Source organism: Bos indicus, chromosome 10 (genome assembly GCF_029378745.1).
Source record: "Bos indicus isolate NIAB-ARS_2022 breed Sahiwal x Tharparkar chromosome 10, NIAB-ARS_B.indTharparkar_mat_pri_1.0, whole genome shotgun sequence".
NCBI classification, from domain to species: domain Eukaryota; kingdom Metazoa; phylum Chordata; class Mammalia; order Artiodactyla; family Bovidae; genus Bos; species Bos indicus.
The window spans coordinates 101,653,071-101,680,647 of record NC_091769.1 but is presented as its reverse complement, the minus strand read 5'-3'; the positions used below and the strand labels follow the sequence as shown (position 1 = coordinate 101,680,647).

The 27,577-nt window shown below is 46.7% G+C and overlaps 1 protein-coding gene across 2 annotated transcripts in view; it reads left to right on the top strand.

Annotated features, from left to right (window-relative positions):
- The first annotated feature begins 9,911 nt into the window (after positions 1–9,911).
- The window catches only part of NRDE2 (NRDE-2, necessary for RNA interference, domain containing), a 49,252-nt gene continuing 31,586 nt past the window's right edge, over positions 9,912–27,577 (top strand). The window contains exons 1-3 of one of the 2 annotated variants that reach the window (XM_070798017.1): positions 9,925–10,070; positions 25,040–25,184; positions 25,798–25,909. In XM_070798017.1, the coding sequence (XP_070654118.1) occupies positions 25,061–25,184; positions 25,798–25,909 (236 nt within the window). In that variant the 5' untranslated portion in view covers positions 9,925–10,070; positions 25,040–25,060. Of the gene's footprint in view, positions 10,071–25,039; positions 25,185–25,797; positions 25,910–27,577 lie in introns of both variants that reach the window. The other variant, XM_019969381.2, reaches the window with a different exon arrangement.

Here is a 27,577-nt window from a genome sequence, read left to right as displayed (position 1 = left end):
ATTCATTCGCTCATTCACTCTGTATCATTTAGGACTCTTGCAGAAAGTCACGTGGCATCTGCTTAACTGAAACGAGGGATCCATGATGAGAGAGATACTGTGCTGTTTCCAGAATCCACGCATAGAACCGAGGCTCCGGGAACAACTAGGTTCAGAGTTCTAAAACCTCTGTATCCCTCTACTTCAACTCATATCTGCTTTCATCCTTCTCTCTCCACAGGTAGCTTTTCTCTGCTTGTCCACCAGCTCCTGGACTATAATATCTTGCAGTCCAGACACACAAAGAGAGACCAGTTTCTCTTTTTCAGTTCTAGCTCCAAAATTCCTAGAAAAGAACCTTGCTTGGCCTAGCTTGAGTCAGAGCCGGGTTGAGCACCGACCACCTGAAGACGTGGCCGATTTGGTCACATCCTTACCCTGGCCGATCAGATGGGGCCAGAGCAGCAAGGGTACGTTGTGTTGACAGGACCACCTGTGGGTTCAGAAAAGAGGAGGCAAAGGAACCAGAACAAGAAGTGTCCATCACCTTGTCTTTTCCCTAAGGTTTGCTGTTGCTCAGTTGAAAAGTCACGTCCACCTCTTTGAGACCCTATGGACGGCAGCACACCAGGTTCCTCTCTTCTCTGTTATCTCCTGGAATTCACTCAAATTCATATCCACTGAGTCAGTGATGCTATCTAACAATTTCATCCTCTGCCGCCCCTTCTCCTTTTGCCTTCAATCTTTCCCAGCCTCAGGGGCTTTTCCAACAAGTCGGCTCTTCGCATCAGGTGGCCAAAGTACTGAAGCTTCAGCTTTAGCGTCAGTCCTTCCAGTGAATATTCAGGATTGATTTGCTTTAGGATTGACTGGTTTGATGTCCTTGTTGTGAATTATGTAGATGCTATTTTACCAGAAAACAAGTACTGCGTGCACACACCTACCTGCTTGGTGTCTAACTGCCTCTTGACAATCTTTCTGTTCATGTTGTGTCTCCAACAGCATTGCTTAAAGACTCTTCTCTGTGGTTTTCAGCCCCTGTCTCATGCCGATGTCTTTTTCATTCTTCATGGCCAGTCTGTTCACTTTATTGAGGTCAAGATTTCTGGGGTAGTTTTTCCTGTGCAGAGAAGACATTCAAAAGTTTACTTTTATTTTTGTTTAACAGTAAAAAGTTTGCAAGGGTCCAATGAGCTATCCATGTGGTGTTAGTGGTCAAGAACTTGCTTGCCGGTACAGGAGACTGAAGAGATGCAGGTTCCATCCCTGGGTTGGGAAGATCCCCTGGAGGAGGGCACAGCGATCCACTCCAGGACTCTTGGAGAATTCCATGGGAGAGGAGATTGGCAGGCTGGGGTTGCACAGAGTCGGACACGACTGAAGTGACTTAGCACGGCCCGGCAGACTGTGAGCGTCAGACTGGCCCGCCCTGATTTGCATGACCTATGAGTTAAGAATGGTTTTTACATTTGCAAATGTTGGGAAAAATAGAAAGGAGAATAATATTTTATGACATGTGAAAATTCAAATTTCAGTTGCCATAGAGACCGTATGTTCTGGAATGTCTAAAATAATTTCTATGTGACCCTTTTCAGAAAGTTTACTGAGCCCTAGTTTAAAAGATTAGTGTTCAGTTTATTGAAATAACAAATTCAAAACCTTAGTGTAAAGTTTTTCTCGCCTGGAAAGCCCCATGGACGGGGGAGCCTGGTGCGCTGCAGTCCATGGGGTCTCTGAGGGTCAGACACAACTGAGCGACTTCACTTTCACTTTTCACTTTCATGCATTGGAGAAGGAAATGGCAACCCACTCCAGTGTTCTTGCCTGGAGAATCCCAGGGACGGGGAAGCCTGGTGGGCTGCTGTCTGTGGGGTCGCACAGAGTCGGACACGACTGAAGCGACTTAGCAGCAGCAGTGTAAGGTTTAAAAACAAAAAAAGCTTTAAGCTTAAAAAAACCACATGGTTACATGTCCATGAAACCACTACTACCACAATTAAGACACAGAACATTTTTATCACCCCCAAGAGATCCTCCATGCCTCCCCCAACACAGAACATCCTTCCCTCTGCTCTCAGAGCCGGGAACCACTAATTCTTTTTCTGTCACTATACGTTAATTTGCATTTTCTAGAATTTTACATCAACAGAATCATCCAGTAAGTACTCTTCTGTGCCTGGCTTTTCTTACCCAGCACAGATTTTTAGATTCATTCATGTTGCTGTATCTATCAAGAGGTTGTTCCTTTTTACTGCTATGCTTTTTTAAAACTAAGCTTTTTAATTTCTAGTTTAAAAATTTTGTATTATGAAACATTTCAATATACCTAACAAAAAAGGCAAAATAGTCTTCCTGCTGCATTCACATTACCCAGCTTTCAGTTCAGTTCACTCACTCAGTCATGTCTGACTCTTTGCAACCCCATGGACTGCAGCATGCCAAGCTTCCCTGTCCATCACCAACTTCCAGAGCTTGCTCAAACTCATGTCCATTGAGTCGGTGATGCCATCCAACCATCTCATCCTCTGTCGTCCCCTTCTCCCGGCTTTTGTCTTTCCCAACATCAGTGTCTTTTCTAACGAGTCAGTTCTTACCCAGCTTTCAGTTCAGTTCAGTTCAGTCGCTCAGTCGTGTCCAACTCTTTGTGACCCCATGAATCTCAGCATGCCAGGCCTCCCTGTCTATCACCAACTCCTAGAGTTCACTCAGACTCATGTCCATCGAGTCGGTGATGCCATCCAGCCATCTCATCCTCTGTCGTCCCCTTCTCCTCCTGCCCCCAATCTCTCCCAGCATCAGGGTCTTTTCCAATGAGTCAACTCTTCGCATGAGGTGGCCAAAGTATTGGAGTTTCAGCCTCAGCATCAGTCTTTCCAATGAACACCCAGGACTGGTCTCCTTTAGGATGGACTGGTTGGATCTCCTTGCAGTCCAAGGGACTCTCAAGAGTCTTCTCCAACACCACAGTTCAAAAGCATCAATTCTTCAGCACTCAGCTTTCTTCACAGTCCAACTCTCATATCCATACCTGACTACTGGAAAAACCATAGCCTTGACTAGACGGACCTTTGTTGGCAAAGTGATGCCTCTGTTTTTTAATATGCTATCTAGATTGGTCATAACTTTCCTTCCAAAGAGTAAGTGTCTTTTAATTTCATGGCTGCAATCACCATATGCAGTGATTTTGGAGCCCCCCAAAATAAAGTCTGACACTGTTTCCACTGCTTCCCATCTATTTCCCATGAAATATTACCCAGCTTTAACAACTATCAACTAAGGGCCAATGCTCTTTCAACCATATTCTCACCCATTAACTTGCTCTCACATTTGCCAATCCTAGGCCTAATGCTAGGCCTTGGAGAAGGAAATGGCAACCCACTCCAGTACTCTTGCCTGGAAAATCCCATGGACCGAGGACCCTGCTAGGCTACAGTCCATGGGGTCAGAAAGAGTCAGACACGACTGAGCGACTTCACTTTCACTGTTCTTTCAGGCCTCACACTACTTTTCCTGCAAACATTTCAGCAGGTATTTCTAAAAGATATGGAGCCTTTAAAAATATATAACTGTAACTCCTTTATCATGTCCATAAAGTCTGAACAATAATCCCTTAATTTTGTCAAATATCCAGTGTTCAAATTCTCAGCTGTTTCATAAATGTCCTCATTTTACTTATACAGTTTGTTTGAATCAGAATCCAAATAAGATCTCAGCATTACGTTTGGTCAGTATGCCCCTCAAATTTCTTTTATTTACTTTAACATTTTTGCTGCTGCTGCTAAGTCGAGTCAGTCGTGTCCGACTCTGTGTGACCCCATAGACAGCAGCCCCCCAGGCTCCACCGTCCCTGGGATTCTCCAGGCAAGAACACTGGAGTGGGTTGCCATTTCCTTCTCCAATGCATGAAAGTGAAAAGTGAAAGTGAAGTCGCTCAGTTGTGTCTGACTCCTATCGACCCCATGGACTGTAGCCTACCAGGCTCCTCCATCCATGGGATTTTCCAGGCAAGAGTACTGGAGTGAGGTGCCATTGCCTTCTCCGTTAACATTTTTATTTACCACTTGTTATTTATCTCTGGCTATGCAGGGCTTTCACTGCTGCATGGGGCTTTCTCTGGTTGCAGGGCATGGGCTTCTCATTGCGGCGGCTTCCTCTGTGGGGAGCCCGGGCCTTAGGGCAAGCGGGCTCAGCTGCGGCTCCCAGGATCTCGAGGGCAGGCTCAGTGGTGCGGGGGCTTAGCTGACCCGAGGCATGTGGGATCTTCCCAGACCAGGGATCAAATCAGTGTCCCCTCATCGGCAGCTGGACTCTTAATCGCTGGACCACTTGTGAAGTCCTTCAAGTCTCTTTCCCTTTTGGCTCCTTGCTTTATTATTATTGTTTTTTCCTTGTAGTTTATTTGTTGATGAAACCAGGTAGTCCGCTCCACGGTTTCCCACCATCAGAGTTGTGCTGATTCTATCCCCTACTGGTGTTTAAGATGTTCCTTTGTCCCTTGATTTCCTGAAAACTGGTTGTTGGGTATAAAGGAATATTTAATTGTAGAACAATGCCTTAAAACGTTCAAGTTCAGATTACATAACTTATTTTTTAGCAATAATTTTTAGGAAACTTGAATAATGTTTGCTCTCAGTTTATAAAGGTTGCAAATGAAACACTTCTCAACAAAATATAGGACCTCTTGGAGTAGGCAAATGACAGTCTGTGGGCTCGCCATTTATTTTTGTAAATAAAGTTTTATTAGAACACAGCCATGCCCATTCATTTATATATTTATTATTTCTGGCTGCTTTGCCAATACAGTGGCAGAAACCAGGAGTTGTGGCACAGACCCTCTGGCCCACAAAACCTAAAATATTTACTCTCTGGCCCTTTAAGAAAAAGTTTGCTGACCTCTGCTCAGCATTTATACATTTTACATAAATTTATAAATTTAATACATTTTACTTTCTCTTTGGGTATTTCCTTTACCCCAAAATACTCAATCTTCTTCAAGTATTGATTTTTACAAAGCTAATGAGTTATACCTAAAAGTATGGCAAACTTTAAATCATGACATCTTCTGAAACTTTGCTAAACTATACAAGCTTTTGACTTAGAAGCAGAAGTCTAAACAATTACTCATTTACACATTTTTAAATTGTTCTTATAAGGGTCTCTTAGGTCTCAAATTTTCTCACACATCCATAGTAGAGAAAATACCAAATATGTCCAGATAGCTTCCTCTTAGTGTTTCTCACATTTACTTACTTGGCTGCACCAGGCCTTAACTGCGGGCATGTGGGATCTTCAGTCTTCACTGTGGCACGGGGCATCCTTAGTTGAGGCATGTGAGGTCTGGTTCCCTAACCAGGGATTAAACCTGGGTCCCTGAACTGGGAGCATGGAGTCTGGAACACCAGACCACCAGGAAGGTCCCTACCCAGATCCCTCCTGATGACAGACATTTTACTGGTATGGTCCTGATTCTTCTAAACCTGTTTTTCTGGAGTGGAAGGATACCAAACAGTGGGGAAGATGGCGATGGAGGGGACCTGCTAAGGGAGAGAGGAGCTGCCCCAATTAATTGAGGTGACTTAGAGCCGGAGATTTTGATAGAACCTCAAAGCGGCAGATTTGCTTCTCTGGTTCTTAATGCATTTCCTAACTAAAGATCTCTGAGCTCCCTGGAATTCTCCTTACCCCCAATATATTTCAGTTCAGTTCAGTGACTCAGTCGTGTCTGACTCTTTGCGACCCCATGGACTGGCAGACCTCCCTGTCCATCACCAACTCCTGGACCTTGCTCAAGCTCATGTCCATCGAGTTGGTGATGCCATCCAACCATCTCATCCTTTGTCATCCCCTTCTCCTCCTGCCTTCAATCTTTCCCAGCATGAGGGTCTTTTCCAATGAGTCAGTTCTTCACTTCAGGTGGCCAAAGTATTGGAGCTTTTCAGTATGTATCTCTAACATGTAAGAACTTTAAAAAAGTAACCTCAGTGCCATAGTACGTTAGTATATCTAACAGATTTAACAAGAATTACTTGATGTCATCTAATCAGATCAGATCAGTTGCTCAGTCATGTCTGACTCTTTGTGACCCCATGAATTACAGCATGCCAGGCCTCCCTTTCCATCACCAACTCCCGGAGTTCACTCAAACTCACGTACATTGAGTCAGTGATGCCATCCAGCCATCTCATCCTCTGTCATCCCCTTCTCCTCCTGCCCCCAATCCCTCCCAGCATCAGAGTCTTTTCCAATGAGTCAACTCTTCGCATGAGGTGGCCAAAGTACTGGACTTTCAGCTTTAGCATCATTCCTTCCAAGGAAATCCCAGGGCTGATCTCCTTCAGAATGGACTGGTTGGATCTCCTTGCAGTCCAAGGGACTCTCAAGAGTCTTCTCCAACACCACAGTTCAAAAGCATCAATTCTTCGGTGCTCAGCCTTCTTCACAGTCCAACTCTCACATCCATACATGACCACTGGAAAAACCATAGCCTTGACTAGATGAACCTTTGTTGGCAAAGTAATGTCTCTGCTTTTGAATATGCTATCTAGGTTGGTCATAACTTTCCTTCCAAGGAGTAAGTGTCTTTTAATTTCATGGCTGCAGTCACCATCTGTAGTGATTTTGGAGCCCAGAAAAATAAAGTCTGACACTGTTTCCACTGTTTCCCCATCTATTTCCCATGAAGTGGTGGGACCGGATGCCATCTAATACCCCATCCATTTTTAATTTTACCATGTATCTCAAAAAAGGTCCTTTTACAATTTTCCCAACCAGAATCATAATGGGGCCATATATCTCATTTGGTTGATACAACCCTAACCTCTTTTAATCTATTGCAGTCTCTCATACCCTTAAAGATGCTGATTCATTGAAGAAACTGGGCTGTTTCCTATAATTTCCCACTCTCTAAATTTGGCTGATTGCTTCTAGATAGTAAAATGAAATGAAATGTTCATCGTTCAGTCATGTCCGCCTCTTTGCAACCCCGTGGACTGCAGCCTGCCAGGCTCTTCTGTCCATGGGACTCTCCAGGCAGCAACACTGGAGTGGGTTGCCATTTCCTTCTCCAGGCCATCGTCCTGACCCAGAGCTCGAACCTGGGTCTCCTGCGTTGCAGGCAGATGCCTTACCATCTGAGTCTCCAGGGAGCTCCAGGGGGAGGGGTGCTAGATAGTATGAACTCTAAGTTGTTCCTTCACCATATACTTCTGGGAGCAGTCTCCATTACATTCATTTTTTCCCTAAGTCAAGAATAGTTCATAAGTGGGTGAACATATTCTCTAACCAGCAAAAATCTTTGAGCTTGAGAGGACCTTGAATTCTTTTACATTCCTAACATATTCAAAATGATACATTGTTTGAAGTTTGGCTATTTCACACAGCTTTGAGTCAGACTTGGCAGTCCCAACTCACGTAATAGCTAACTTGTATTAAGTGCGTTTGATGAGCCAGGTACCAGTCTAAGCACTTTACCTCTGTGCTCATTTAACCTTCTAAACATTTTGCAGAGGAAACTGTCCACACACACAAAAATAATCAATAGTCAATCTAGGAAAGAAATGGAAAATTTTGTTTGAGTCAACCTGAGGATTGTAATCCAGGAGATGATCTCCCAGATAACTCTGAGAACTGTTCTGAAGAGGTATAGGAAGAGGCAGCATGTATGTGATTTTGGTGAATGGTTACGTGCAATCAGGCCTTCCCCGGTGGCTCAGATGCTAAAGAATCTGCCTGCAATGCAGGAGATCCAGGTTCAACTCCTGGGTTGGGAACAGCCCTTGGAGAAGGGAATGGCAACCCATTCCAGTATTCTTGCCTGGAGAATCCCCATGGACAGAGGAGCCTGCTGGGCTACAGTCCGTGAGGTCACAAAGAGTTGGACACGACTGAGCGACTAATACTTTCCCTTTCTTACATGCAATTACCTCTCATTTTGGTAGAAGGTTACTGCTATTTGGGAAGAACAGATATCTTAGTTAATGTTTTTAGTGCTTTTCTAAGTATAAGAAGATGCAAGAAATTGGGTTCATAAAATTGTCTTCTGAAAACCTCTAACTACCTGAGGGTCAGTTCCGTCCCGTTCTCCCAGAGCAGTCTCATCCTGATACTTGCCCTGAATTCCTTTCACAAATTCCTTTTAGTGGCTTTAGTGCCTAGTGACTTGATTCTTGTAGAACTGGATGGTGGGCGACATTCTTTATTTTACAGTCCCCACACTTTTGGTTTGAATTGTGACCAAGGTTTGGGAGGCATTTCATGACCAGTTTGTCATGAGCTAGGAATGCTCATTCCCAGGTTAGGAAAAGATTTACCTGATAGTCCACTCAATGCACTGTTACTGGAGTAGGCTCCTTTAATAGTAACCAAAAGCCTCTGGATTGCCTGTCTTTAAGTCTTTTATTTACTTTTAGCTGCGCTGGTCTTTCACTGCTGCACGTGGGCTTCCTCCAGTTGTGGCAAGCAGGACTCACTCTCATTGCGGTGCTCTGGCTCCTCCTTGCAGTGGTCCCTCTTGCTGCGGAGCACAGGCTCCAGGCACGTGGACTTCAGTAGTTGCGGTACACGGGCTTAGTGGTTGCGGCTCTGGGGCTCCAGTGCTTTAACTCACATAGTTTGGGCATGCAGGCTTGGTTGCTCTGAGATATGTGGGATCCTTCTGGGCCAGGGATAGAACCTATGTCCCCTGCATCAGCAGGAAGATTCTTAACCACTAGAGCACCAGGGAAGCCCTGGACAGCCTGTCTTACTAGTCTGCTACAGTTCAGGAAACCGTCCTCTCTTGCTGCTTCTTCCCATATCTAGAATATTACAAGCTTTGATCTTATAGAACTATGTGTTTGATCAATCACTTCAGTTCATCTAATCACATCACTTTATCTGAGGCTCAGTCACTCATTGTGAAATGCAAGAAATGATTTTATAGATTAGGCAGAATATAAATAAAATAGCTAGTAACACTAATAAAGTCATAAGTATGCATTTAAGCCAAGAATTTCCATAATATGTGACCCAGTGTTCTCCCAAGTTCCCCTGACCAGTCTGTTCTGCACCAGTCACCATCTTTGAGGGAAATGACATATTGGCATTGTATATAGACTTCACCAAAGAAGTCTGCACTTAAAAGCTGTGTGGTGGGTCATCGGTGACTCCCTTACAGGATTGTGAAAGGAATGTTATCTTCTAAGGAATTACCTAGTTGGCATCAGAAAAACAAACAAACAAAATAAATTGATGGTCATGACTGAGCAGGTATTTCTGTCATCGGAAGAGAGAATGAGACTGTGTGCTTGCATTCAAGTCACTCAGTCGTGTCTGACTCTTTGCAACCCAACAGACTTTAGCCCACCAGGCTCTTCTGTCCCTGGTATTCTCCAGGCAAGAGTACTGGTGTGGGTTGCCATTTCCTTCTCCAGGGGATCTTCCCCACTCAGGGATCAAACCCTGGTCTCCTGCATTGCAGGCAGATTCTTTACCCACTGAGCCTCTTGGGAAGTCCTTCTGTCACTGGGAAGGGCTCCTTAATGCAAAATGCAGATACACAATGCACACTAGTGGGGAGGGAGGAGGTACAACGGGTAGAGAAAATTTTCATTTCAATTTCTATCTTGCCTTAAAATATGAATTTTTATTTCATAAAAAAAAAGCTTGGGGAATCTGATTAACTTGACTCACTCAGTAAGTCAGGGTGTAAACTCAGGCGCGGAATCCGAATTCCAAATTCCTAGAACTTTCTGCTCTGAAGAACTGGCACCTCCACTCTCAGAATTTCCTGGTTCTCAAAGAAGCAAGCAGGTACTGATGACTGGGAGGAGGTCCCTTCCGCCCCGCCCCCGCCCCGCCCCGCCCTGCCCTACCCCGCCCTTTTCGTTCCGCCCCTTTTTTATTCCGCCCCGCCCCCATGGCTGAGGACCAGGCTCAGGGAGCGACAGAGAAAACCACACTTCCCAGAGTGCACCGCCACCGCAACGGCCTTACTGCCGGCCTCGGGCTCCCGGTGCCATCTTTGTGGGGTGAGGAGGCGGCGCGGCCTGTGACCATGGCGCTCTTCCCCGCCTTTGCAGGTGTCGCCGAGGCTCCGGACAGCGGGAGGAAAGGTGAGCCCCCAGGAGGGATGAAGAAGGCGCTCGGCGGGCTTGGAGGGGCGTCCCTTGGGCCGGCTCTCGGCGCTTGCCTTGGGTTTGTTTATCCGCTTGTATCCCAGAGTTCTCCGCGGCGCTGCAGGGCCTTCTGGGAGGACGGCCTCTCGGCGCGCTTCTGGGCCGGAGTTGTAGCGTCCAGAGGGGGAGAGAGGCGGGAGAGGCCGCGGGCCGGGGGCTTCTGTATAGCCGTGTCTTTGCGCCCCGCTTTCTTCCCGAGGCACGGTTACTTCACCTGTGAAACGGAAGCAGTGGTGTTTTCACGGGGGAGACTCCTGATGCAAGTGCTGGGTGTGCTTCATTACAGCTTGCTTTCTTCCCCGTTTTACTTATTTCTGAATCGCTGGGTGGCTGTCTTTTGGCCGAACCAGAGCTAGAAAATTAGGGTCCGAAGCCCAATCAAACATAGTGGGCGCAGCTGCTGGGAATAAGCACTGGCATCTATTTACTGAAGGCTGACTGTAGGCGCGGTAACGGTGTTACATACTTTATTCAAGCCTTAAACATTCCCAGGAGCTCTGCATTGTTAAATATTGTGGCACACAGTGAGGAAACTGGGTCCTTTGTCCGACAGACGTTTTCCACCAAATCCTTATGGTGTCCTAACATGCTTCTCTACCCAGTGCCTCAGTCGTGTCCACCTCTGTGACCCCACGGACTGTCGCCCACCAGGCTCCTCTATCCACGGGATTCTCCCCGCAAGAATACTGGAGTGGGCTGCCTAGACCTCCTCCAGGGGATCTTCCCAACCAGGGATCAAACCCACGTCTCCAGGCCTCTAGCATTGGCAGGCGGATTCTTTTACCTCTGAGCAACCATGGAAGCCCCTCTCTACCCTAGAATTTCCTATCAGTTCAGTTCAATTCAGTCGCTCAGTCGTGACCGACTGTCTGCGGGCCCATGGACTGCAGCACACCTGGCCTCCCAGTCCATCACCAACTTTCGGAGCTTGCTCAAACTCATGTCCATTGAGTTGGTGATGCCATCCAACCGTCTCGTTCTCTGTCGTCTCCTTATCCCGCCTTCAATCTTTCCCAGCATCAGGGTCTTTTCCAGTGAGTCAGTTCTTCACATCAGGTGGCCCAAAGTATTGGAAGTTCAGCTTCAGCATCAGACCTTCCAATGAATATTCAGGACTGATTTCCTTTAGGATGGATTGGTTGCATCTCCTTGAACTCCAAGGCACTCTCAAGAGTCTTCCTCAACTCCACAGTTCAAAAGCATCAATTCTTCAGTGCTCAGCTTTCTTTATGGACCAACTCTCACATCCATACATGACTACTGGAAAAACCATAGCTTTGAATAGACGGACCTTTGTTAGCAAAGTAATGTCTCTGCTTTTTAATATGCTGTCTAGGTTGGTCATAGCTTTTCTTCTAAGTAGCAAGCGTCTTAATTTCATGGCTGCAGTCACCATCTGCAGTGATTTTAGAACCCAATAAAATAAAGTCTGTCACTGTTTCCATTGTTTTCCCATCTCTTTGCCATGAAGTGATGGGGCAGATGCCATGATCTTAGTTTTTTGAATGTTGAGCTTTAAGCTAACTTTTCCACTCCCCTCTTTCACTTTCATCAAGAGGCTCTTTAGTTCTTCTTCACTTTCTGCCATAAGGGTGGTGTCATCTACATATCTGAGGTTATTGATATTTCTGCCAGCAATCTTGATTCCAGCTTGTGCTTCATCCAGCCTGGCATTTGGCATGATGTACTCTGCACATGGGACTTCCCTGGTGGCTCAGACGGTAAAGCGTCTGTCTACAATGCAGTAGACCCAGGTTCGATGCCTGGGTGGGAAGATCCACTGGAGAAGGAAATGGCAATCCACTCCAGGACTATTGCCTGGAAAATCCCATGGACAGAGGAGCCTGGTAGGCTACAGTCCATGGGGTTGCAAAGAGTAAGTTAAATAAGCAGGGTGACAATATACAGCCTTGACATACTCCTTTTCCTATTTGGAACTAGTCTGTTCTGTGTCCATTTCTAACTGTTGCTTCTTGACCTGCATACAGATTTCTCAGGAGGCGAGTCAGGTGGTCTGGTATTGCCATCTCTTGAAGAATTTTCCACAGTTTATTGTGATCCACACAGTCAAAGGCTTTGGCATAGTCAATAAAGCAGAAATAGATGTTTTTCTGGAACTCTCTTGCTTTTTCGATGATCCAGCGGATGTTGGCAATTTGATCTCTGGTTCCTCTGCCTTTTCTAAATCCAGCTTGAACATTTGGAAGTTCATGGTTCAAGTACTGTTGAAGCCTGGCTTGGAGAATTTTGAGCATTACTTTGCCAGCGTGTGAGATGAGTACAATTGTGTGGTAGTTTGAGCATTCTTTGGCATTGCCTTTCTTTGGGATTGGAATGAAAACTGACTTTTACCAGTCCTTTGGCCACTGCTGAGTTTTCCAAATTTGCTAGCATATTGAGTGCAGCACTTTCATGGCATCATCTTTTAGGATTTGAAATAGCTCAACTGGAAATCCATCACCTCCACTAGCTTTGTTCATGGTGATGCTTCCTAAGGCCCACTTGACTTTGAATTCCAGGATGTCTGGCTCTAGGTGAGTGATCACACCATTGTGATTATCTGGGTCATGAAAATCTTTTTTTGTATAGTTCTTCTGTGTATTCTTGCCACCTCTTCTTAATATCTTCTGCTTCTGTTAGGCCCATACCATTTCTGTCCTTTATCGAGCCCATCTTTGCATGAAATGTTTCCTTGGTATCTCTTATTTTCTTGAGGAGCTGTCTAGTCTTTCCCATTCTATTGTTTTCCTCTATTTCTTTGCACTGATCACTGAGGAAGGCTTTCTTATCTCTCCTTGCTATTCTTTGGAACTCTGCATTCAGATGCTTATATCTTTCCTTTTCTCCTTTGCTTTTCGCTTCTCTTTTCACAGCTATTTGTAAGGCCTCCTCAGACAACCATTTTGAATTTTGCATTTCTTTTTCTTGGAGACGGTCTTGATTCCTGCCTCCTGTAGAATGTCGCGAACCTCTGTCCATAGTTCTTCAGGCACTCTATCAGATTTAATCCCTTGAATCTATTTCTCACTTCCACTGTATAATCGTAAGGGATTTGGTTTAGGCCATACCTGAATGGTCTAGTGGATTTCCCCACTTTCTTCAATTTAAGTCTGAATTTGTCAATGAGGAGTTCATGATCTGAGCCACAGTCAGCTCCCGGTCTTGTTTTTGCTGACTTAGGGAGCTTCTCCATCTTTGGTTGCAAAGAATATAATCAGTCTGATTTCATTATTGACCATCTGGTGATGTCCATGTGCAGAGCCTTCTCTTGTGTTGTTGGAAGAGGGTGTTTGCTATGACCAGTGTGTTCTCTTGGCAGAACTCTATTAGCCTTTGCCCTGCTTCATTCTGTACTCCAAGGCCAAATTTGCCTGTTACTCCAGGTATTTCTTGACTTCCTACTTTTGCATTCCAGTCCCCTATAATGAAAAGAACATCTCTTTTGGGTGTTAGTTCTAGAAGGTCTTGTAGGTCTTCATAGGACCGTTCAACATCAGCTTCTTCAGCATTACTTGTCAGGGCATAGACTTGGATTACTGTGCTGTTGAATGGTTTGTCTGGGAAACAACGGGGATCATTCTGTCATTTTTGAGATTGCATCCAGTTACTGCATTTTGGACTCTCTTGTTGACTATGATGGCTGCTCCATTTCTTCTGGGGGATTCCTGCCCGCAGTAGTAGATACACTACTATCTACTATTTAACCCACTGCAGTCCATTTTAGTTTACTGATTTCTAAACTGTGGACGTTCACTCTTGCCATCTCCTGTTTGACCACTTCCAATTTGCCTTGATTCATGGACCTGACATTCCAGGTTCCTATGCAGTATTCCTTTTTACAGCATCAGACTTTACTTCCATCACCAGTCACATCCACAACTGAGTGTTACTGCTTTGGCTCTTCATTCTTTCTGGAGTTATTTCTCCACTGATCTCCAGTAGCATATTGGGCACCTGCGGACCTGGGGAGTTCATCTTTCAGTGTCCTATCTGTAATAGCAGGGAGGGAACACAGCCCCACCCATCAACAGAAAATTGGATTAAAGATTTACTGAGCTTGGCCTACCCATCAGAACAAGGCCCAGTGTCCCCTCAGCCAGTCTCTCCCATCAGGCACCTTCCACTAAGCTCTTATCGTTCTCCATCAGAGGGCAGACGGACTGAAATCCCCAATCACAGAAAACTAACCCATCTGATCACATGGACCACAGCCTTGTCTAACTCAATGAAACTATGAGCCATGCCGTGTAGGGCCGCCCAAGACGGACGGGTCATGGTGGAGAGTTCTGACAGGATGTGTCCACTGGAGAAGGGAATGGCAAGACACTTCAGTGTTCTTGCCTTGAGAAGCCCATGAACAGTATTAACAGTAGAATTTCATGGAAGCTGGTGGTTAGATCGAGAGAGTTAGGTTCAGTTTGAAAATACCTCATTGGGTTTGCTCTGCACTTGGCATTGATCCAAATCATGAGGCTGAGCTGCCTGGTTTCCTCTCCCTTAGTGGGTAAGATGGACCAGTGGGTTCCTGGACAGCCTGTTACATCCGTTATGAAGCTGCCCATGGGTCTTTCACCTAAAAAACTTCCATCTCTGTTCTCCAACCTTCTCCTACCGGTTAGAACTTTTATTAGACAGTGGTATCCTTCCATTTTTTTTATCCTTAATATGAGCAACTGCATTTCCCTTCGTTTTCTTCTTTAAAGTATAGTTGATTTACCATGTTTGAGGTGTACAGCAGGGTGATTCAGCTAAATATATATGTTCTTTTTCAGGTTTTTTCCATTACAGTTTTTACAGAATGTGGTTCTCTATGCTGTACAGTAGGTTCTCGATGTTTCTCTATTTTATATATAGTATGTATCTGTTAATGCCAAGTCCCAAGTTTATCCCCACCCCCCATTTCTGTTTCTTAATTGCAGAGTATTCTGCATTTTGCCTTAAATCCCAGAGATCATTCTACACTGGCGTATATAAATCTTTCTCAGTTCTTTTGGCTGGTACCTAGTACTCCATCAAGTGACTGTCACTGACTTTATTCTGTCAGTCCCTCTTAAGGACATTAGATTGTTTCTGGTGTTTTGCTGTTAAAAACAGAAGTACTTTATCTTTGGCCTTATACTGTGAAGTGTTATGAAAACGTAAGATGGTGTTAGTACTGATGTGTGCAGTTTTAATTAAAAAAAAAACAAAAACAGCACAACTCTTGGGCAGCAATACCAAAGCCAGTGAGAGAGGCTGTGTCCTCCACTCTCTCAGTTCTGTTAAGAGTTAAGCCGGGATTAAAGTAGGCATCATAGTTAGTAAGTGTTTTGGGGAGGCTGAGTTCAGCAGAATTCATTCTCTCAACAAACAGGTTTCCAGCGCCTCCCTTGTGTTAGGAGCAGCAGAGAGCCCCCAGGGTGTGATCCTTCCAGTTCTTGAGCTTTTCTTTCTGCATCATCAGATTGATGAGGATTGTCTACTCTAATAAAACATTGTTGCCTGGGAGTCAGACATCTGGACAGAGTTGGGATGAAAGAGATGAGGCTCATGAATGTATGAATGAGACTGTGCTCTTGCACTCAGTCGCTCAGTCGTGTCTGACTCTGCAACCCAATGGACTTTAGTCTGGCAGGCTCCTCTGTCCGTGGGGTTCTCTAGGCAGGAATACTGGAGTGGGCTGCCATTTCCTTCTCCAGAGGATCTTCCCAACCCAAGGGTTGAACTTGGCTCTTCTGCATTGCAGGCAGATTCTTTACCCACTGAGCTACCTGGGAAGTTCATGTGTTTCTGACATGAAAGTGAAAGTCACTCAGTCATGTCCAGCTCTTTGCAACCCTAGGGACTATACAGTCCGTGGAATTCTCCAGGCCAGAATACTGGAGTGATTAGTCTTTTCCCTTCTCCAGGGGATCTTCCCAACCCAGGGATTGAACCCAGGTCTCCCGCGTTGCAGGCGGATTCTTTACCAGCTGAGCCACAAGGGAAGCCCCAAAATACTGGAGTGGGTAGCCTGTCCCTTCTCCAGCGGATCTTCCTGACCCAGGAATCGAACCGGTGTCTCCAGCTTTGCAGGCAGATTCTTTACCAACTGAGTCATCAGGGAAGCCGTCTCTGACATAAATGTTACCAGTGTTTTCTTAGGCAGTCTCCCAGGGCAATAAAAATAAACAGAAAACAAATGGGACCTAATTAAACGTACAGGCTTTTGCACAGCAAAGGAAACCATAGACAAAAGGAAAAGACACTCCGCAGAATGATAGCAAATAATTGCTAATGACACAGCTGACAATGGCTTAATTTCCGAAACATACAAATAGCTCATATATTATTCAACAACAAAAGCTACAGGACCCAGTTGAAAAGTGGTCAGAAGACCTAAGTAGACGTTTCTATAAAGAAGACATACTGATGGCCAATAGGCACAATGAAGAGATGCTCAGCATTGCTAATTATTAGAGAAAAGCAAATCAAAATTATAATCAGGTACCAACTCAAACGGGTCAGAATAGCCATCATCAAAAAGTCTACAAATAACAAACGCTGGAGAGGGTGTGGAGAAAAGGGAACCCTCCTACTCTGCAGGTGGGAATGTCAGTTTGGAGGCCACCATGGAGAACACTGTGGCTGCTGCTGCTGCTGCTGCTGAGTTGCTTCAGTCGTGTCCGACACTGTGCGACCCCATAGACAGCAGCTCACCAGGCTCCCCCATCCCTGGGATTCTCCAGGCAAGAACACTGGCGTGGGTTGCCATTTCCTTCTCCAATGCATGAAAGTGAAAAGTGAAAGTGAAGTCGCTCAGTCATGTCTGACCCTCAGCGACCCCATGGACTGCAGCCCACCAGGCTCCTCCATCCATGGGATTTTCCAGGCAAGAGTTCTGGAGTGGGATGCCATCGCCTTCTCCGATGGAGAACACTGTGGAGGCTCCTTAAAAAACTAAAAGCAGAACTACCATATGAGCAGCAGCCCCACTCGCAGGCATGTATCTGGAGAAGACAGTACTTTGAAAAGATAGCTGTACCCCAGTGTTCATTTCAGCACTGTTACAATAGCCGAGACGTGGAGACAGCCTGGCTGCTCATCAGCAGGTGAAGGGCCGAGGGAGGTGCGGCACAGACGCACAGCGGGCACTGCTCAGCCAGAGCTCGAGAACGCTGCCTGCAGCGGTGCGAGCTAGGGACAGACACCATGTGGTGTCACATGTGGAGTCTGAACTGTGGCACAGATGAGCCTGTCTGTGAGACAGAAACGGCCTCGGGGATAGAGAACAGCCGCGTGGTGCCGCAGGGGAAGGGGCTGGGGGCGGGTGGGCTGGGAGTGTGTGGTTAGTAGATACAGACTGTTCTGTACAGAGTGGATAAACAGCAAGGTCCACTGAGCGGCTCAGGGACTGGGTTCAGAACCCTGGGGAAACTATAATGGAAAAGAATATAAAGCAGGACGCGCATAACGGGGGCTTCCCAGGCGGTACTGGTGGTAGAGAACCTGCCGGCCAGGGTAGGAGACGTAAGACATGTGGGTTCAGTGCCTGGGTCAGGAAGATCCCCTGGAGAAGGCCTTGGCAATTCAGTCCAGTCTTCTTGCCTGGAGAATTCCATGCACTGAGCCTGGCGGGCTGCAGTCCGTAGGGTCGCAAAGAGCGACTGAAGCGACTTCACACACATGTGTATAATGGAGTTACTTTGCTGTACAACACAAATCAGCACATTTTAAATCAAGTACACATGGATAAACTATATGCGATTCACTAGTCTAAATGTTTACAAATACGTATTAAGTCATTGAATCCTCATAACAACTCTATGAAGTCAGTACTATCGTCAGCATTTTTCAGGAGAAGGAAGCAGAAACACAGAGCCCAGGATTTGGGCTTTGACTTGGGCTCAAGCAATCTAGCTTCAAAATCATGGACTCTTTTTTTAAAAAAAATTTTGCATATTTTAATTTCAGAACTAAAAAACCGCAACATACAACATTGAAACCCTCCTGCTGTCTCTGGCTTCTCACTTGAGGAGCCCCAGGCCTACTCCACCACACCCATGCCAGGATCGAGGTGGGCCTGGGCTTTGATGGAGATGAAGCGTGTGTTCTCGTAAACACGACTCTTTGCTGCTGAGCTTTTGAACCATAGGCCTGACTCTGTTGCTCTGGGTAAACACAAACACCATCACGGCCTTTTAAGGCCCCTGAGTCTCTCTGGCTCCATTTTGCTCCCACTTCCTCTCACCCCCAGAGGTTCAGCCATAACAGCGCCTCCTGCGTGACAGTCACGCCTTCTCCCTTTCAGGCCTCTGTGTAAGCCGTCCGCTCTGCCTTGATGCCTCCTAGGAGCGCGGGTGCCTACCGTTTTCTCACCGTTTCGGTCTCACCGAGCTGTCCTCGCGGGCAGCTGTCTCTCACCCTGCCTAGTTTGGACTAGGGCACTGTGCTGCCACCGTCCCTGTGGGTTTTCTCTTCACTGGCCTGCGTCTCCCCGCACGTGACCGAGTGCCCGTGTGCAGCCCCCTGAGGGCCATCCTGGGCATGTCCTGCTCACTGACCATCTCCAGAACTCAGAACGGTGGCTGGCCCTCAGTGAAGACGGGCAGCCTGGGAGAGATGAGGGGCTAGTGTTTCGTCAGGGCTGCGCAGCGAGCAGACGAGGACGCCGGTGTTTGAGCGCAGTCCTCCGGGCACCAGGACGTGGGCTGTGAGCCGCGCTGTGACAGTGTGATGCTGGGCGTGGCTGCTCCCGTTCCCCCTTGGACCCCGGGGCCTCTTCCAAGTGTGTTAGCTCTGGGAAGGCTGGCCTTGCGGAGGTCCTCTGTACTCGCTGTCTTCCGTGCAGTTCTTAGCCACGTTTCCAGGTGCTTTCTGCATGAAAACTTGTGGTCTTAGACTCTGTCAGGAGCCAGATGGAGAGCTTGGTGCACTGTTCTTTGAAGGAGCCGCGCCCTTCCCTAATGCACACGTTATAGAGCCCTGGAGTCCTTTGGAATTGGCGTCCCTGGAGGGTGGTGCTCGCCTCTGTTCATGGGAACAGTCGGTGCGCCTATGTTACACTGGTCTCCTCCTCTCCTGGAAGGCAGAGCTTTCCTGTGACACCTCCCCTAAGTGGAGAAACGATTACCTTAGGACGCACCTTGCTGAGGGATGCACAGAGTAAATCCTGATAAAGCAGAGACGGTTCCACACTGTGGCGGCCCGGTGCTGAGATGCTGAGCCTGGTTCCTGGGGAGCGAGTGTGGCGGGGCCCCTGTCTGCCTGGGGTGCTCGCTGCAACACGAATGCTGAATGCTCCTTTTGCTTTTTGCCTTTTTTTTTTTTCCTGTAAGTACTAAAATCCTCTTTGGATTTCTTTAGGCTAGCGAAAATAGGTATTCATGTAGGCCTTTTGGGAAAAAAAAGTGGCATGAAGTGAACTGTAGAAAAGTGGAGGATACCCATAACTCAATGATAAATGGCTGCAGAACAAGGGCATTGTATCCAATCGTGACTCAACATCTGTGTCTAAAGTTTAAATCTGTGACAATTCCTTCTTTCCTTCATCTGTGTGTGTGAGGTGCTTTAGTCGTGTCCGACTCTTCGCGACCCCGTGGACTGTAGCCCGCCAGGCTTCTCCGTCAATGGGATTTCCCAGACAGGAACACTGGAATGGGTTGCCATTTCCTTCTCCAGGGGATTTTCCCAACCCAGGGATCAAACCTGTGTCTCCTGTTTTGAAGGCAGATTTTTTACTGTCTGAGCCACCAGGGAAGCCTCCTCTATCTATAATGGAATTGAATCAAAGCATTTTCCCTGGTGATGGAGAAATAAAATTATATAAGAAACTTATATAAAGTTCAAGTCAACTTATTCAAATCACAAAAAGATTTGCACTTGAAGTATTCACGATGATTCGTATTATTTTGTGTAAAGTCTCAGATAATGTGGTTCTTCCAGTTCCTGCCTGGTTTTGTTAGGCAGTGGGTCTAAAGCTGTTTTTCTGCCTGGCACCTTCCCCTTCTTCCTTTCTTAGACACGTGTATGGGTATCAGATCAGATCAGTCGCTCAGTCGTGTCCGACTCTTTGCAACCCCATGAATCGCAGCACGCCAGGCCTCCCTTTCCATCACCAACTCCCGGAGTTCACTGAGACTCAAGTCCATCGAGTCAGTGATGCCATCCAGCCATCTCATCCTCTGTCGTCCCCTTCTCCTCCTGCCCCCAATCCCTCCCAGCATCAGAGTCTTTTCCAATGAGTCAACTCTTCGCGTGAGGTGGCCAAAGTACTGGATTTTCAGCTTTAGCATCATTCCTTTCAAAGAAATCCCAGGGCTGATCTCCTTCAGAATGGACTGGTTGGATCTCCTTGCAGTCCAAGGGACTCTCAAGAGTCTTCTCCAACACCACAGTTCAAAAGCATCAATTCTTCGGCGCTCAGCCTTCTTCACAGTCCAACTCTCACATCCATACTTGACCACAGGAAAAACCATAGCCTTGACTAGACGAACCTTTGTTGGCAAAGTAATGTCTCTGCTTTTGAATATGCTATCTAGGTTGGTCATAACTTTCCTTCCAAGGAGTAAGTGTCTTTTAATTTCATGGCTGCAGTCACCATCTGTAGTGATTTTGGAGCCCAGAAAAATAAAGTCTGACACTGTTTCCACTGTTTCCCCTTCTATTTCCCATGAAGTGATGGGACCGGATGCCATGATCTTCATTTTCTGTATGTTGAGCTTTAAGCCAACTTTTTCACTCTCCACTTTAACTTTGATCGAGAGGCTTTTGAGTTCCTCTTCGCTTTCTGCCATAAGGGTGGTGTCATCTGCATATCTGAGGTTATTGATGTTTCTCCGGGCAATCTTGATTCCAGCTTGTGTTTCTTCCAGTCCAGCGTTTCTCATGATGTACTCTGCATAGAAGTTAAATAAACAGGGTGACAATATACAGCCTTGACGAACTCCTTTTCCTATTTGGAACCAGTCTGTTGTTCCATGTCCAGTTCTAACTGTTGCTTCCTGACCTGCATACAAATTTCTCAAGAGGCAGATCAGGTGGTCTGGTATTCCCACCTGATATAGCAGGGTGCTAACTTCCAGGTAAGTTTCAGCCTGTGATTTACTTACCTGCAGGGACAAAAGGTTTATCAGCCAGTCGGCTTTTCTGCCTTAAACCCTAGTGGTGCCCTGCCGGTCTTCCCTGAGACATGATACATCCTGCTTGGTCTTAGCACGATTATCTAAATACATAATCAGCATTTGCAAATTATTTGAGGATGTAAGTAAATACAGAAAAGGACTTTTCAATCTGATTTATAATTATCTTTGGATCTCAGATGGCTTTCCAGGATTCTGTGTAATTAAAATTTAACAATGCACATGTATCATGTGAAGTGTTAGGATTAAACATAAGCACCAGGAGAGCAGGGACTTGTTCGCCACTGTGCCTCCAGAGCCTGGAGCTGTGCCTGTGCACGCAGTGGGTGTTCCGTTCTTTAATGATTACATCTGCATGTACAGTGAAGACCAGAAAATTTACGAAGTTGAGCTTCATACCCAGATAATGGCATCCTTTTGACGATCTCGGATTCTTCCAGTTCTGTAACCAGGTGCTGGAGTTCAAGGACGCAGAGAGACAGAGAGCCTCATTCATTCTATTTGTTCAGCAAATACCGACTCCACCTGCTTTGTCCCGAGGCACTGTGCCTGGAGAAGAGGAGGCAGGAGGGACCTTGAGGCTCCTGCCCTCCTGCTGCTCTCGGTTTGTGAAGAAGGAAGTGGGACGAGTGGAGGCAAGCGGGAACCTCGGCAGCGGGAGGCGTAGAGTGGTAGTGTAGTTGTTTGGCTGGCAGAGTATTCTCGTTTGTCGTTTTCTTTTTTTCTATTGCCGCTCTCGATAGTGTCACAGTAATCTACTCATCTGGTCCCTGTAAAGATCTGAGTTGTTGACCTTTGGCTTAGGGTCTGATTGGAAGACTTGACATGCAGATAATGAGATTACAGTAGGAAAATTGCCGTAATAGCTGTGCCACCTGCAAAGAGACTTAGGAAAAACAGCGCCTTTGTTGAGGTGAATAGTTAGCTGTGGCTGGGTGGAGAGTTGAGACCAGGGTTGGGGACTGCTGATCTGTGGAAGAGGGAGGGGCATCAAGGCTCTGCTCCCTGGGAGCCCTCGGCAGCAGTATCCTGCTTCTCTCCTTCATCTTGGACTTCTTTGAAAGGCTGCGTATCAACAGTGAGTTCCTTGGTAAAAAACTTGAAAATTTCTGGACTAGGTGATCTCCCCAATTTTCCAAGCCTGACATCAGTGAATATTAAATATTCCATGTGTGTTCACTGCTGATATGCTAGCTGCCCTGCTGCCCACCTGAGGAAACAGCGACTTCTTATCAGGTCAAAGACGCTTTCTTCCTACAAAAGGTCATTTGATTGAGATGAAGGTCACTTAGAGGGTCAGTGATGATTTGAGTTCAAAACCCAAGCATTCTAGTTCTTTATAAGCTACTTTTTTCGTCTCCACAGTGGCCTCATATGGCAAAACCTTAAATGCGGCCTTGTGCTCAGTTGCTCCATCGTGTCCTTCTCTGTGACCCCATGGACCGTAGGCGCCCCGACTCCAGGGGCCCGCCAGGCTCCTCTGTCCAGGCAAGAATCCTGGAGTGGGTGGCCGTTCCTTCTGGAAAGCTTCCTTAATGCCTCCTGAAGGGCTCTGGAGGGCACGCACTCTGCGGCTCTGGCGCGTTGCCTTTCCTCCAGGCTGTCTCCACCATCTGAATGTTTACGGAGGGTCTAACGCTCTGAGAGCTTCTCTCCCTGCGTGTTGTTTGTCCATCTTCCCCACTTCTCCTTTGTGTGTGATTGTTGTTTTTGCTCAGTCGTGTCTGACCCTTTGCGACTCCATGGACTGCAGCATGCCAGGCTCCCCTGTCCTTCACTGTGGTAGAATCCAGTTATTGTGAAAATAACTGGATCTCAGTGAGCAACAGGAACTGTTTTCACATACCTCTTGCCAGTCAGGCCCAAGGGAAGGGAACCACCAGAGAAGGAGAAAGGAGGGGAGGACAGCCTGCGTGAGCAGCAGTCTCGGCGCTCCCTCGGCCAGGCCGCACCGCTTACTCCATCCCTCGAGTCTCCTCTGTGCAGTGCAGATTGTGGTGCCTCCTGCAGAGGGGTGTTGGGAGGATTAAACATGTAAGTCGCTTAATCTGCTGCTTGGCCTGCAGTCAGGCCCTCCGTAGCTAGATTCCCTCTCCTCTTTCCCCTTTTTCCTGTGCTTTTTCTCTTTTCTCTGCAGGAGCTTTCCTTCCTTCCTCCACCCCCTCTTTTCCACAGATATTTATTAAACTCTTACTGATGTGTGCCAGGCATCGGTCTCAGTGCTGGGGATACAGCAGCAAGTGAAATGTCGGAACATGCATTCCATTATCTCCTCCTCACCATGATGCACTTAGCGTCAGGGACTAGAATACAGAATACATAAGGAAGTCTTACAACTCAATAGTAAAAACACATCCCAAGTAAAAAATGGGCCAAAGATTTGAATAACTGTTTCTCCTGAATTACGGAGGGCCAACAAACACATGAAAAGATTCTCAACATTGTGAGTCACCAGGGAGATGGAAATCAAAACCACAGTGAGAAAACACAGCACACCCAGTAGGGTGACTGGAACCTACGAGACAGAGGGATGAGTGGGCAGTGATGCGGAGAAATTGGAATCCTCGTACATACCTTGTTCACGGGAGTATACAACGGTGCGGCCAATTTGGAAAGCAGTCTGGCAGTTCCTCAAAGTGCTGAACGTGGGTTCCGATAGGACCCAGCAGTTCTGCTTCTAGATGGCTGCCCAAGATGACTGAAAACATGTGTCCACATAAAAACCGGTGCCTGAATGCTTTTAGCAGGGTTTGTTACAGCAGCCAAAGAGTGGAAGCAACCCAAGTGTCCTTCAACTGACCGTGGACAAGATGGCCCCTAACTGAAGACGGATATCCATAAACTAAAATTACTGTTGTTGTTCAGTTCTAGTTCAGTTCTAAGTCGTGTTCAGCTCTTTGCAACCCCATGAACTGCAGCACGCCAGGCTTCCCCGTCCTTCACCATCTCCCGGAGCTTGCTCAAACTCATGTCCACTGAACTGGTGATGCCCTCCAGCCATCTCATCCTCTGCTGCCCCTTCTTCTCTTGCCTTCAATCTTTCTAAGCATCAAGGTCCTTTCCAGTGAGGTTATTCTGCAATAAAATGGAGTGACATAGTGATACACGCTACAGCATAGACGAACTTGGAAACATTACGTCAAGTGAAAGAAGCCAGTTATAAAAGAACATGTATTGAATGATCTTGTTTATATTAAAATATTCAAAAGAGGCAAATGTATAGAAAGTAGCTCAGTGCTTAGGGCTCGTGGGGGGCGGTGTGGGAGAGCAGGAGGTGGGTGCTGGAGCGTGGCCGCAGCGGGTGAGGGTTTCTTTGGGGAGGGTGGAGACGTCCTAAACTTGCGGTGAGGGTGGCGGAATTCTGGACGCGTAGAGGCCGGTGACTGGCGCGCTTTAAACGGAGCCTATGCATTATGTCCCGGTGCAACTGTCATGCGGGCTAACTCACCCTACTCGCCCCCACTTCCCCCGTTCGCCCCCACGTCCCCCGTTCTGTGCGTTCTTTCTCCTGAGCATGGGGTTGTGCCCTGGCTCCCACACAGAGCGCGATGAAGTCCCTGCCCTCCGTGGGCCGCCTTGCCGCCACCCTGCGCTTCCCCTTCCTTCCCAGCCAAGACTGCTAAAGGTCAGAGGGTAGGCAATTTAGAAATTGTAAATTGTAGAAGAGTCAGAAACGAATGGATAAGCAGGAAGAGGAAATGCTTTGAGCATTTGACCTCACCGCCCAGAGATAATCATTATTCATATCTTGTATAATTTTAGCATTCATTTAAAAAGCTGACACCTTCCATTCTTGTCTTCGCCAAGTGCTGTTATAAGGGAAAGCTCATGTTACGCTACTCTACGAAGATTGTTGTTGTTTACCAGCAACAACTTGCTGAGTTACGTCCAACTCTTTTGTGTCCCCGTGGACTGCGGCCTGCAAGGCTCCTCTGCTCAAGGGATTTCACAGGCAAGAATACTGGAGTGGGCTGCCATTTCCTATTCCAGGGAATATTCCCGACCCAGAGGTTGAACCCACGTCTCCTGCCTTGGCAGGTGGATTCTTTACCGCTGAGTTACCTGGGAAGTCCAAAGTTAGTGTATAACAGGTCAAAGTAATCTATACTAGGCTAGAACATTGTAATTTTCTTTTTATACCTGAATCTTCTATAATACTGTTAAGTATGGTAAGTTTTTATGCTTTTTTTTTTAACTTTTCAGAATTGTCTAAATCGAATTTGGGGTCAGGAAAACCTGATGCTTTGGGAGGTTTATGCTCATTAGCGTGTGGATAGAACACATATCTCGTTGGATTTTAAGCCACACTTGTTATGTGGCTTTTGCTTAAGCCGCAGCTTGATATCACAAGAGGATTTCAGTCTTAAATATTTTAGAGTGCGTTAAAGCCCCATGCCCTGTGAAATAGGAATTTCATGGATTCCCTTCAGTCTCTGTGGACTGTTCAGAATGTGTGGCTTGTGTTGGTTGTGAATTAGGATGTCAGCTGGTAAGATAGATTGCCAGCGTGAGAAAGCCCATGGAACTGATTTCACTCATCTTTTCTCCCTTTTGCCCGTGTGCAGAATTAGACTGGCTGAGCAACCCCAGCTTCCGTGTTGGAGCCATAACATCCCTGAGCCGACACACTCAAGAGACCACTGCAGCCCCTGTTTCTGAAGGGTCACCACTGACAAGGTAGTTTTTGTTTAACGATTTTATTTATTCCCGTTTTACTTTTGGCTGTGCTGGGTCTTCATTACCGTGCAGGTTTCCCTAGTTGGGGAGGGCGGGAGCCACTCTCCAGGGACAGTGCCTGGCAGCTCACTGCGGTGGCCTCTCTGGGGTGGAGCAGCGGCTGTGGGCCCGTGGGCTCGGGAGTGGCGTCTCCCGGCTCTGGAGTGTGGGCTCGGGGATTGAGTCTCCTGGCTCTGGAGCGTGGGCTTGGGGGTTGTGGTGTCTCCCAGCTCTGGAGCATGGGCTCGGGGGTCGCGTCTCCCGGTTCTGGAGCGTGGGCTCAGGAGTCGCATCTCCCGGCTCTGGAGTGTGGGCTCGGGGGTTGTGGTGTCTTCCGGCTCTGGAGCATGGAGCATGGGCTCAGGGGTCGCGTCTCCTGGCTCTGGAGCGTGGGCTCGGGGGTCGCGTCTCCTGACTCTGGAGCATGGGCTCGGGAGTCGCATCTCCCGGCTCTGGAGTGTGGGCTCGGGGGTTGTGGTGTCTTCCGGCTCTGGAGCATGGAGCGTGGGCTCGGGAGTCGCATCTCCTGGCTCTGGAGCGTGAGATCGAGGATTGTGGTGCATGGGCTTAGTTGATCCGTGGCAGTGGGATCTTCGCTGACGGACCAGCGATTGAACCCATGTCTCCTGCATTGAGACATGGGCAGATTCTTCAGCACTGAGCCACCAGGGAAGCCCATGGTAGGTTTTTGATAGGCGGATTTTTAGTCTTTGTCAGCGTACCATCTCTAGCTTAGCTTGAGGAGTAACCCTTAGAAAACCTTGTGAGGAAAGAGTTAAGTAAAAGCTCTTTCTTTTACCAAACGTAATGAGGTGATCTTCGACTGTTTTCCCTTACCTCACTCTTTACAGATCATCCTTTTTTTTTCCCGCTTTGTATTGCAGTGGCAAGAACATGACACAGTTACTGCCAATAATTAGGCCACGAGGGAAATGGCATCATTGTGATTCTTAAGTAACTTTATTAACCTCATTAGTAACCTTTAGAATATTATAATTCAGATATTTCTTTAGTTGCATAAAGATAGAAGTTGCATGCAAAAATAGGAGGAGGTTTTGTTATAACATAGGATAAAAATCTCATGAGAACTTTGGGGAAAGCAAAGTGGCACACATCTCTACCCAGCTTTGAAAGAATTTTGTTATAGATCACTGGATTGAGAAATGAGCTTTCTCACCAACGTAGACCAAATGGTCTCATTAATATGAGGTACTGTAAAAATGTGGGAAGCCTTCAGAAACTGAGACTAGTTCATGCACGAGAGGAGTAATGAAGAAGAACTCATTCTAACTTTCAAAAACAAGGACCAGCATTAAACCCATTTTTTTTTTCTTTTCCTTTTTGGCATTAAGGACATCCTGGCATAATATATAGGACTGAAAATAAACCTTTTAGAGATTTTTAAAATACTGTATTTGATAACTGCTAGATTAATTTAAGAATATATAGCTATGAAAATAAAGGTTTAGAAGCTGTAAAGATTAGAATCTCTTCAGCCAATGTCATTTTAGGTCCAACTCTTAAATCTTGAAGGTAAATTTATAAGCCAACTTTTAAATCTCCAAGGTAAGCATACGCTAGGAAGGTACTGTGTGATGAACGAGCGAATAGTGAGCCTGTGGGTGATCA